Raw genomic sequence first — 12,961 nt, 5'->3', positions numbered from 1 at the left:
ACATCGTTTCCAGTTTAAGTGTACACTGTATTTGGAAAATTTGCACCTTGCCATCAGCCATCCTTTTCTGATGTGAATCTGTTGTTAAATAAGCTAAATGCTGCTCTCACTTGCTCAACCAGACTCCTTTTGTAATTCCAGTAATTTTACCTTGCAGAACACAGGAGGTGCTGCTCTGACACTGCCTCAATCTGTTGGTTTGTTTAAGTTATTTTGTGACTTTATTGAATCTGAACTAACCTTTTAAAACACAAAAGTCACACAATAACACAAACAAACTAACCAACTGAGGCCAGGAACTCTGGTACTTCTGCAAGGTAAAATTACTGATTTTGTCAAAGGAGTCTGTTTTTTTGGAGAAAGTGATATTTTGCTCATATAAGAGCAGTTTCTTGCCAGAAAAAGGTAACAGCAAGGTAAAGCAGTGAAAATATTCTAAATATAGTGTTTATTTAAAGTGATGATGATTGTTTTAGGTAGCTAAAATATAGGGGCATGTTCACTGCTGTCTACTATAGGCAATACATTGACTATCAATAACTACCTCATACTAATTCACTTCAAATAACCCAAACTATCCTTTTAAATCCAGTTTGTGTGTTATTATAAGACGGTGACCTTCCAACATTGTCAATATAGACACTGGCAGAGGAAATGATCTGTGCAGCAAAAGAAGATGTATAAACTGAGCCGCACTATGGCGAGCAGCGAGAGCACGTGAAGAAAAATTCTTTTAATCACTCCTCCTGAAACATAAAACATCCATTTGAAATTTGGTTCCTTTTTTTTGACAAAAGTCGACAACAAAATGAAGGGTAAGAGATTTGTTTTTTTCTTTGTCTTGTTTCTTTAGTGACATGAAGGTGTAGAAGTGAAGGTGCTGCAGCAGCCAGTGCCACAGCCTGAAGACAAACGGTAAATCCTGAGGGTGGGCTTCAAGACACTTCCTGGTTTCAGGAACTGCGCTCCCAGCCAAACTGGTGTTATTTAGGACCCATCCAAAGTAAAGAAGCCCCTCCCTGAACCCCCTTCCCCTCCCCAAAGACACAATCTGTAAGAAAAAAAAATGTATAGAAAACAAAGCATAAGAGACGGCTTTCTTTTCTCCACCCTGCCTCTCTTTTCTCTGTCAATCCTGTAAACCAAAGAGAGCAAAATGAGAGGAAAAGCTCAAGGAACTGAGTCCATTTCCTCCCTTCACATCACCCTACACCCAAACTTCACTGAAAACCACAACTTCTGTGTGGTAAAAAACAAAGAGAGAGTGCTGGAGGGGAGCAACAACACCAACGTCCGATTCTTTCAAGAACGAAAATAAGCTCCTGCGAACCTCCATGGAGAATTAACAGCAAGAAATAAAAAATATTAATAGGAAAATAAAATAATTACAAAGTAAAAATGTCAAAGAGTTCTATTTTCACCAGCATTAAAGAAAGTAAAAGAACAGAAAGAATTCACGTGCCACCTGCATCTGGAACCATCAATGAAAAAACACTGAGGTATGTAGTTTGGATGGAAAGCCTCTTCATCGCTTCTATCCTCATCATGATCATCACCTGTTTACTCCATCATGGTCTACAAGCCCCTCCCCCACTGGGTGTGGCTCTTTGTTTATCTGAGGAGGGGTGAGGTGGGGGAGAGGTGTATAGACATGACTGGCAGCACCTCTGAAGAGGAGGAGGAGCGAGAGGGATCCGTTAATCCATCAAGTTTAGTCTTTCTCCTCGAGTCTGTTTCCATCTTGCCATCTGGGTCTCAGAGTCTGTTGGTGTCTCTATCGGATATTCAACTCTTCCCAGGGTCTGTAGCGCCCCCTATGATTGTAGATTGAGGGTGAACTTCCACTGTTGGTTGAGACTTGGGCTGCAGACCTCCACAGTGAGGCCGCCCATCCTGGCACTGCGGCTGTCCAGACAGAGGTTACTGCCCACATGACGAAGCTTCGAGTTGGACTCGATCTGCTCCCATTTCTGGTGACACACAACAAAGTCATGATATAGACATAATGTGTAATGTGAAGAAATCTGTGAGAAATGTTGCAAATGACACCCATGTCTGTAATGCATTATTAACATACCTGTAACCATATTGGGTTATAAACTGGTTATTTTTAAAGTTGTTATTTCTAAATAGACCTTTGCTATGAATGACAGACCATTGCTATGGACACAGTTCATAGATCATAGAGTCTGGAGGACCTATACTATCATTTTTAAATTGAAAAAAATCATTTTTAAATGACTATTTTGATTCAAATTATTGCTTCATTTTACTAAGTGACTGTGTAATAATTGGGATTATGTACAGTGAGTGGGTCATTACTGCACACCTTTATATGACTTTGTTTAATACTTGATTCTGATTGGTCAATTAAGACTGTCAGACTGACAGACTGATCATAAGATCATTTTTAAATTCATATTTTGTGTCAGATTCTTGATGTTTTCAGTAAGGAACCATCACTTTGGGCTCCTCCATGACCCTGATGGGGTTTGTTTCACCATTATTACCCACTAGTCACACATTATTCATTACTTGTGAGTATCTTTATAATGCATTATAGACACGCATATAGAAAGTGCTACAGCTCTGTTAAACTGAGTCCTACTAAACCTTACCTGTCTGCTGTCATTCTCTCGACAGCCTTGTAGTTTGATGAGCGAGCCAGCTGTTCTGTCCACCACAGTCAGACACAAGTCCATATGTTTGACTGATTTATCCTTGGTCAGAGCCCACTCCTTTAGAAAAACAGATGCATATAAAAACATTAGCATAAACACACCCACACCTCTGCATCCCTGCAAAGTGGCCTTAGGGATGTTCTGGCCAAGAAATATATGGCTTCTCAATATCAAGATCATGTCCTGATCTGACGTTGATGAATTTTCTAACAATATTGCCACACAGTACATGCTTTTTTCATTCTATTTTTTAAACAAAATACAGAATGCCCATTGTTTTTTAAACAAAGAAAATTTAAGTGCACTTCCTTACATAGAATCAGATTTATAGGTTACAATAAACAAATGACTGGAATTTGATCTGGCTTGAAATATCAAATATGATTTGAACAAAGAACATCCTCTTGAGATTAGCTGACCAAGTATAACTTACATGAAATCTAAGATTGTTTTTTCTGTCATAAGAGAGGCAATAGATAACAGTGGTGGGATTGAGTGAATCAATTTCAGTATTTGTGATATATTATCCTTCTCAGTGTTACTGACACCTCCACAAAGAATTAGTAGGGTCCATTAAAATGTGCCGCCTCAAAATATGTTGCATAAAGAGCTGTACTGTCATTTACATGTCAAATTAAATTGAGCATTTTGGCAGGTAAAGCTGCAGTTAATTTCAAGCTACATGTCCAAAATGTGGATTTAAGAAAAAATATTTATGTGGCAAGCTTTGCAATGTTACCTAGATATGTAAAGCCAGTGGTCTTTAAGTGACACCAGTTATCCCAGTGAGACACTACACCTGTCATTCTATTTTTAGGGAACTATTTAAGAAACTGCAGACACACACTGTACTGTACACCACCCACATTCAAAGTAAAGTATTCCAAGAAATTTACACTTTCTCCAAGAACAGACATTATATATATTCTGTATGTAAGTTGAGGCTTCAGTATACATGTAAAATTTGCAGCTGGACTGACATATAAGTTGTGTTTCCACTCAAGGTGTCTGAAACAGCTACAGCTGTTCTTACATATCATTTTTGTGAGCAACAATGACACCATGTAAAGCAATGGACAGACATCATTTTTGGTGTGACAGAAGGACACCTGCTGCTGGATTTTGTCCCAGCATAAATGTTCAGTAGGGCCTGGAAAAACTGGCTTCCGGCTGCAAATTTTTAAAAAATGGTGGCTGAAATGAAGTGCTGCAAGTGTCTGACCAATCAGAAATTTTCAAAAAAAAAAAAAAAAAAAAAAAAAAGACCAGAAACCCACCTCAAAGTTCCTGTACTTGTGGAAAGCAAACCCCCACAAGCAAAAGACCTTTCAGGGGGTAAAATAATGTTGTTAGAACTTAATTTAGACCCTGTTCCCTGTGGTGAAAATTAGTCCCTCCTAAGGTTCCTAGTCCCTGTGGAATGATTCTGCTGTGTAAATGCAGCTACTATCTGTTCCATACAATTGTATAGAAATGTTTATTCCCTTTTTTTACTTACTGCAGTCTATGTAAAATTTGACCTTTAACAGTTGAATCCTTTATTATTTATATCCCTGTACTCTCACCACCACACAGTGCCACCCAGGTGTCTTTAAGAGTAAGGCTTTGACAAGCTGACCTGTGTGTGTCCTCGTAGTAACGCTACCTGGTTTCCCCCGGCATTGTGACATTCATAGACGCCCACCACCCCGTCAGCAAAATGGCCGAGGGTATCCAGACAGTTCCCTCCCTGCTGCAACGCTCCAAACGCGATGTCCTGGTGATCTGGGACTCTGAGCACACACAGTAGATACAAGAAATGTTTTATTCCTTGAGCCATCAGCCTGTATAACATGCAGGTTTACTCAGTAAGTCTCTTTAAGTCTCTCAACTTGACTGACTTGTATTGACTGTTATTTGACATTACTCTTTTATTTTGTCTCATTGTGAGCTATGTGATTTATTGTGATTATGTCGTGGTTTTATTGTTTATTCTATTGTTTTTACTGTGGACTTCATGGTGGTTTTATATTTGGAGCACTGAACCAAACAAATTTCCCCATGTAGGATAATAAAGTTGATCTGAATTTGAATGTCTGTATCAAACACAATGTTGTTAAATCGTACATTAACTGTATCATGCAAGCACTAAATCTACTGAAATATAATAAAATAAAGAATGGAATTTTTTTGGACCATTTTCTTTTGATAAATAGGACAATATGACCTTTATGTTATTACATCTGAAATTAGTCACATTTAGATGTGTTAAATTTCTACATTATTAATCTCTGTTCATGTAAGTGAAAAACTGCAAACCTGCCAAAATGTAATAATGTGCTTGAGTCATAATTGCTAGCATGGGTTAGTCATTAGTGTCAGCACAGTCATTTGAGAGTCTCATTAGAGTATAAAACATGAGCACACAGGAGCTCACAGTCATATTGCTACTCCAAGTGCTCATAATACTGCAGGTGAGACATTTTCCTTCATGTAATTTAAGTCTCATTACGTAACATTATACATTATGTCATACAGTGTACCCTATCATATTCCATAATATGCTCTTATTTTCTTACCGCAGTTCAGGGTAGACGTTCTCCAAGTACCATTTGAATGGCTTGCAGCCTAATCTCTTCTTCATTTCCAAACGACTCTGGATACTGAGAGAGAGAGAAGGGACACACCAAGAGAATTAGAGGTTTGATCACTTGTGGTTTTCAAATCGTTTCCCCGACATTGATTAAATTATAGCCCTCCTGCACTGCCAGTCTGTAAGGGTTGATTGTAGAGGCCTTGGGCATTTCTGAGGCCGTATCCTTTGGGGAAAATAACAGCTTAGGTTGGCACTGGAGGGAGATGCCAAGAGTGTTCCCAGAAGGTCACATAATAAGTATTTTTATCTCTGTCTAGCTAGACCATATGAATGTCAGAGTGCTTAGTGGTGTGGCATTTTCTGAAGAAAGAGGAAAACAGCCCTGGTGCAGCAGTCAGCTCATACAACCCCGATTCTAAAAAAAGTTGGGATGCTGTGTAAAACCTAAATAAAAACTGAATGCAAATTTGCAAATAATTACCTACCTATGTTCAATTCAAACATCCAATGCACCACTGTGCTACATCACCTTTTCTTTTAACAACACTCAGTAAGCGTTTGGGATGGTGATTGTTTAAGTGTTGAAAGTAAAATTCTTTCCCAATCTTGTTTTATATACAACTTCAAGTGCTCAACAGTCTGGGATTTTATGCTTCATAATACACTACACATTTTCAGTGGGAGACAGGTCTAGACTGCAGGACAGTCGAGTACCTGAACTCTTTTGCTACAAAGCAACAGTGTTGTAACGCATGCAGAATCTGTCTTGGCATTGTCTTGCTGAAATAAGCAGGAATGGCAGGAAAATATGTCATCTGGATGGCAGCATTTGTTTCTCCAAAACCACAGAAACGTTGTTCTTAAACTGCTGGACTAGTTGCCCATGCACTTCGGTGATGGACCTCGCCCCATCCATGCTTGTGACCGACATCCTTTCGAGGATGCTGCTTTAATACCCAATCATGATACTGCTTATCAATTATCCTGTTTACCCGTGAAATGTTCCACACAGGTGTTATTTTTTGAGCATTTCACAGTTTTCCCAGACTTTTGATGCCCCTGTCCCAACTTTTTTTTGAAACATGGTGCAGGCGTGAAATTCAGAATGAGTGTAAATTTACAAAAAAAACAAAACAAAAAGTTTATCAGTTTGATTAGAAAAATCCAAATTCTTCTGTTTATGTTTATATTTCACACTTGTTTTTGCAATGTAATCATCTGTTCCTGTGACAAAAAGCCCCTTTGAATTTGAAATAAAGTAAGAGAAAAAAAAAATACATGGACCCAATAATACTGTTAGGCTCCTGAGCTGTCACCTGTGTTATCAGCCTTTTCTTTACCAAAGTCATTCAGATTCATCTTGTGGAGACCACAAATGTTCAGATGCCAGTCCATCTGAAAGACATCACCATCCCTACACAGCTTAAAACCTCTGAAACTAGCCGGTTTAATATCCATCTACCCCTTTTTTCATGGAGCTTTGCCATCTGATCCTTGCTCCTCTTCACCAGTGCCATTTGTGTCCATCATGTTCTTTTGCTTTGGTGTATGCTGTCATAATCTAACACTAATCCCTTCAGCACGTCAAATAACATGGCAGTCTTTTGATCAGCACTGACTCTTCGCCCTCTTTTAAGACACATTAACTGCCACATGTCACATTAATAAAAGGGGTAACCAACTTCTTTTATGGCTGACACACTGCTAATTGGCAATCCAATTAAAGTGCCCATTCATGTGGCTGCCTTTGTAATTTTATGATCTAGCTACATTACGCTGTCTAGCTCCTGTAGGGCTCATACATCATGGCACTTACTTTCCATAGGGGACATTTCTCGCTGAGGGGACAGCAGCGTAGTAGAAGTTTTTATACTCATCCATCCAGACCTCTGCTGCTCTCCTCGTGTTCCTGAGGGACAGGTGAGGGAAGAAAAATAAGGGTGAAAGGAAGACCAAGAGAGTCTCTGTGTGTTGTGGTGGCTGAAACACATGTCACTAAACTGACAGAGCTACAAACAGTCTTCTGCTCTCACTCGTCAGTTTTTCATACATCTCTGCAGCCATAAGAGGGCAGAGTTCCACTGGTTAAACAGACAAATGTGAATGTGTGTTTATTTTTCCAGTTATTTTCTAGCGTGTATGTGTGTGTGTGAGTGTGTGTGTGTGTGTGTGTGTGTGTGTGTGTATATCTGTGTGTGTCTTGCCAAACACAGCAAAGTGTTGACATGAGGTCCAATGACATTTTGTCGAATTTCCATTTTTTCTGATGACGTAACAGTCCTGTCAGACCATGCGTCAGCTCAAGTAGAGTAGTCAGCAGAGCTCAACCTGCTCATATATTCTTTCTGTATCAGGGATTTTCAATGTCTGACACTTGACATTATGACATGTCTGACTGGAAAGACATGATAGAATGTCTTTTAAATCATCTAATTATTCATAAATAAAACTGTATGTTCTGTTCCAGACAGGTACAGAATGTGAATCTGCAAATGTGTATGGAAAGCTGCCTTTGTTGCTTTTGTCTAGGACACTAGACATATACTGTTATTAAGTGCTGCATTTAGCCATGTTGTATTCTATAGCAAGCGCTCCCAAACTTTTCCATGCCGAGGCCCAAACAGCATTACGTTATGAACTGGGCCGCCCTTTGGCAAACTGCCTTTAATGTTTGTGTAAAGCAATAATAACTGTGTGTTCTGAGATTGTCACCCCACAGAAACATGTGTTACTAATCAGACAAAACTGAATGATTAAAAAATTGCTAAGTATGTAAAGTTAGATCTAAAAATCATGAAAAAAACGCTATGACCTGAAAATGATCTGAAACATGGACGCTCTGTCTTTTTTGGACATGACCAGACCTGCTTGAGCCACCAGAGCTTAAAGACAGTGACAGGATTTTTTTTTTTCAGGTCAGGTCGTTGGAACTGAAGTGAGCTGATGTGAACTGCTGGACTGATTTGGATTGAGAAAGTTACCTAATCTAAGTTTGTAACTGACCGTGGGAGGGGGAGGCAGTGTTGTTAGTGTTGGGAGACCACGGCTCCAGCACGTCAGTGACTAATGTTTTAGGACTGCCAAAAAAATCCTGAACACACATCCTGAACTCCACAATTCAGTTTTACATAGTTCTCAGTGTTTTCACATGTTAACAGCAACTATTTTCTTACATGTATAATGTATGACTTTAAATGCATGAATCTCTGCACTTAATCCTGATCCATGTGCACCCCAGCAGCAGACAGCTCACACTACAAGGAGCTTTGTATGAAGTCTAGAGGGGCTTTTCTTCACATTGATTGTACGTTGGTTCTGTCTCCACATGTCCAATATATGTAAGTTGGATATTTGGGAAATGCAGCTCCCAGAACAATTATAAAGTCATCCAAGCAGACAAAACAGGTGCTGTCTGGTAGCTCCCTAGGGTCCCCAGAGGGTGTTTGGGTGTTTTATTCAGACTGAAGGGCGAGACACTGAACAGAAGCAGCCTCAAAGCAGCGATGAAGCTGCTCCATTTTGTGAGTCTCCATTGCTGAGGGTGGTACATAAGAACAGCACTGCACCCATCAATTAATAAATGATAATATCTGGAATTGTTGAGAAGCATTATGCAGTTATGTTTGAGATGGCGTTCAGTTTTATTATTATTAAGTGACATTGTTGGAACGTGTCCACAGGAAGCCGAGTCATATCCAGAGCCAACATGTTATAATAAAGTTCTGAAACGGTTGCTGATGGGACCTAGTATGTATAAAATAGCAGGGAAAAACTTTAATTTTAAACTAGTTTTGAAGTTTGATCTAACATGGTTACATGGTTTAAGTTAAACCATGATTTAATCTGGTCTAAAAATCAGTTCTTGTGGGTGCAACCCAGCCTGTAAGTATTATCAAGATGTCAGTGTTGTTTCTCTGTGTTCTGCTGGATCCATTTCTACACCTTGAATGAGCATCTCTGTCAGTCACAGCTGTCAGGAAACATTTAGTCATTTTCAGCTGCAGCTGGCAGAGTAGATCTGCCACTGAACAGGCATCACAATAAGCGCTCAGCATCAGAACGACTGTTTCAGATGCCAACTTAAGAGCGTGATAAGCTGATTTCCAAAGATTCTCCACACATTGGTCTAATATGCCCTTCACTTGTTGTTTTTTTTTCCAGCCACAGCTACTTTAAGTTCTTTGTTATTGTTTTTATTTATTTATTTTAGTTTCAGGGCCGTGAGGGTTGGAGACACAGATTCATGCTCCCCATAACTGATGTTCAGTGATAATTTTGTCACATGTATCAGAGTTCTAAAGGGCAACACACAAAAAAATAGACTTTTTATACTGAAGAAGAGCATTCTTTGTAAATTTGAAGCCAATTTTCCATCTGATTACTTTTTAATTGTTTTTTAATTGTCAGTGCTTGGTTTTAATTATCCAACACTGGTTTAATTCTCAGAGCTGTAGTAAAACTCAATAATGTATGTCCCAGTGTTTACAACAGCAATGGATACAAAAGACTAGGGGACCAAACTCAGAAATAATTTCAGTATAAACAGAAGTCTGAAAACTGAGTTGTATAGAGGGAAAGTAATCAACTAAAATGAAAAAAAAATATTATCAAAGGAAATCATGATTACATTATATCTCAAAAAATAAAAAATCATGATGTTGCTTCACAGCCACCCAAGTTAGAAGAACTAGCAACTTGTAGAAAACGCACTGTTACCTTGAATAAATTACTGATCTCTCTGAGTTTGAACGTTGTCGGAAACATTTGGAATAATTCTAGTACACAACTCAACAAAATATTTAGCGTTTTCCGACATTTTAATATGGAAATGTTACATATTATAGCATTAATGGATAAGTGAGGGCTGCAGGAATTTGTCCTAAAACCCAAAATGAATTAACGTATTTGCAACTCAGATGCCCTCATTGTTTTTTAATGGGGTTTTGGTTATAAGCCTAAAATAAAGCTTAAGGGATTTCCATGTTTTGTTCTACAACATAAAATATTAAAGTAAATACCCCACTACATTTTGAAGCTGTTAATGTCTTAAAAAAAGGCTTTGGCCATTGGCTTTTTGTAAAGGGAACCAAAGCAACACCAACTACCAGCTTGGCCTACAAAAATATGCCATCATTGCACAAGATATCCAGTATAGACCAAGCCAGTGATTCCCAAACTTTTTCTAGCATGCCCCCTTCAGAGGCAGAAAAATGTTCCCGCTCCCTGGTCCCAGGGTCCCAGGGAAGCAGCTGATAAAGGTTGAATTTTAGTTAAATACACATCAGCATGATAGCATTAGCCAATTCTTGTTTGTTTTATCTTTCCTACATAAATTATCATTTAACTTTCTCCCCTGCTCATCCACACCCCCTGCAGCAGCCCAGTACCCCCACAGGGGGGCGTGTCCCCCAGTTGAACCACTGGAATAACCAGATATGACGTGTGTAATGGGGAAATATTGTTCTGTAATTAAGTGAATAAACATGATGGGTGGAACCTGGAGCTAATGAGACCTCAACCTTTTGTGTGTGTGTGAATCTGTACAATCTATATTTATGAGTACCAATTTGAGTTTTAGACCTTGTGGGCGAGGACATTTTTGAAAAATGGCTGGTTCTCACTTTTAGACAGACCCTCAAAGGCTGTTTGAGGGATCAAAAGTGGTTTTAAGACTTAGGTTAGCTGGGGTTACATATTTAGTTGTTATGGTTAAGGTTAGGGAAAGGGGCTGTGGAGTCTAACATGTCAGTGAGGGTGCTCACAAGTATAGATATACAAGAATGTGCATGAATGTGTGCTACCTTGCAAACACAGTCCCGCTGCCTCCAGGGAAGGTGTATGGATGCTGCTTTCTGAAGACATGGCCGACTCTGCTGCAGGGGATGATCTCCAGACTACCACCACACTGCCACACACGGAACGAGATCTCTGAAACACACAAACATATACACAAGCATGGGTCATAAGGCTTGTCCATTCCCACAGTTGTTCTAACAAACTGTTCAATAAAAGTGTCACAGTGAATTATTATAAGCAGCGTGTAAGAAGTCTTGTGCTGAAGTTAACTCAGAACATCTGCACCTCATGAATGTTTGCAGAGTGTTGATACTGTCAGGTTCCCGCTCCAACATCATCTGGATTTGAATAAATGCCGTCTAAATGAGCACACAAGTTAACCAGAATCTGAAGTGTCAATCCAGTTCTGATTCATTTTTCCGTCTCCAGAGAAGCATGAATCATTCTGTTTATTCTCAACGATTTCCCAACTGCATTCAGACAAAAGCAACAGGGAGAGACGGCTATTATTATATCATTGTGCTGTTTGCAAATGATCTCCATTGTGTACACTGTGGTTATTTTCCCTCAATACTGACTATAATCATTATCACATTAACACTGTAATTTTCTGAGATCAACTGTAGGCTCTTTTACCCAGCTATGACCACCAAATTACCGAAGGATTTTCTCATCTTCATCACCTTCTTGGCATGGAAACCGTAGATGAGCTCATGAGTTGATCACAGCGTGAGACAAACACATCATCACTGCTACTTTAGTATCAAATCTCAAGAGACCGTGATGAATGGAAACTGATATCTGTTGTTCTTTAAGCCAAAAATGCTTATGATGGGAAGAAATTACAAATGTGAACCTGCTGAAGATTTAAAGGAATAGTTCAACATTTAGGGAATTATCCTTACCTTCTTGCCAAAAGTTAGATCAGATACCATACATCAGAATACATCTAACTATGAAGGTACAGCCAGCAGTCAGTAACTTGGCTTAGTTAAAGACTGGAAATAGATGTGAGCAGCAAGCCTGACTCTATCCAAACAACGTCCACCTACTGTATCAGCCCCTGCCAAAGAAACAGTGCAGCACAAAGGCTCCCTAAAAACACAAATTGTTATTTATACACAGTGGTGGAAAGTAAATATGTACTTTTACTGAAGTACTGAACTTGAGTGCAATTTTGAGGCACTTGTACTTTGTTTGGGTATTTGCATTTTAGACTACTTTCTAAATCTACTGCACAACACTGATCTGAAAGTTTCAATACTCTTCACTTTGCAAATCAAACATATGAAGAACCGTTAAAAGATGATGCAAAAACTTAAACTACCCTACAGAGTTTAGAAATTGAGCTTAAACCATTTGTTAATTAGTTGATCAGTTAGTTGATTTGTCCTTTATCAAAAAGTATTTAGCGACTGTTTCGATAATTGATTAGTCATTTAAGTCATTTTTACTTTATAGTGAAGATTGTATGAAGATTGTATGATTTGCTACAATTCTAGTCTCAAATTAAAATTACAGCAAATCAAATCGTTGTAAGATTTGAAAGGCCATTGAAGGAGTAATTTTCAGCTCTGTTTAATTCTGACCATAATATAGAGTCAGCAGATTAATTCATAATGAAATTAGTCATTAGTTGCAGTCCTATACAAAATAATCCTGAAATGAGCCCCACCTTAACCAACTACAACAGTAAAATTTAATATGTTAAGTACATTTCCTGATGAAACGTACGTACTTTTACTTAAGTAACATTTTCAATGCAGGACATTTACAGTAAAAGAGTATTTTACAGTATGGCATTAGTATCTTTACTCAAGTAAAGGATCTGAATACTGCCTCAACCACTATTTTTACTCTCTAATTTTTGTCTGAATTTATCAAATTAGATATAACATGTAAATTACTG

General features: G+C 38.6%; 1 protein-coding gene across 2 annotated transcripts in view; it reads right to left on the bottom strand.

Annotated features, from left to right (window-relative positions):
- Window positions 1-718: 718 nt before the first annotated feature.
- galnt2 (UDP-N-acetyl-alpha-D-galactosamine:polypeptide N-acetylgalactosaminyltransferase 2) overlaps window positions 719-12,961 on the bottom strand; it is a 77,271-nt gene continuing 65,028 nt past the window's right edge. The window contains exons 11-16 of one of the 2 annotated variants that reach the window (XM_084719059.1): window positions 11,058-11,184; window positions 7,073-7,165; window positions 5,240-5,323; window positions 4,300-4,453; window positions 2,619-2,738; window positions 719-1,970 (exon numbers count right to left, since the gene is read on the bottom strand). In XM_084719059.1, the coding sequence (XP_084575185.1) occupies window positions 1,815-1,970; window positions 2,619-2,738; window positions 4,300-4,453; window positions 5,240-5,323; window positions 7,073-7,165; window positions 11,058-11,184 (734 nt within the window). In that variant the 3' untranslated portion in view covers window positions 719-1,814. The remainder of the gene's footprint in view (window positions 1,971-2,618; window positions 2,739-4,299; window positions 4,454-5,239; window positions 5,324-7,072; window positions 7,166-11,057; window positions 11,185-12,961) is intronic. The other variant, XM_084719067.1, reaches the window with a different exon arrangement.

Source organism: Lutjanus erythropterus, chromosome 1 (genome assembly GCF_056507025.1).
Source record: "Lutjanus erythropterus isolate fLutEry1 chromosome 1, fLutEry1.hap2, whole genome shotgun sequence".
Taxonomy (NCBI): Eukaryota; Metazoa; Chordata; class Actinopteri; order Lutjaniformes; family Lutjanidae; genus Lutjanus; species Lutjanus erythropterus.
The sequence above is the reverse complement of the archived record's forward strand: the minus strand, read 5'-3'. Positions and strand labels throughout refer to the sequence as shown.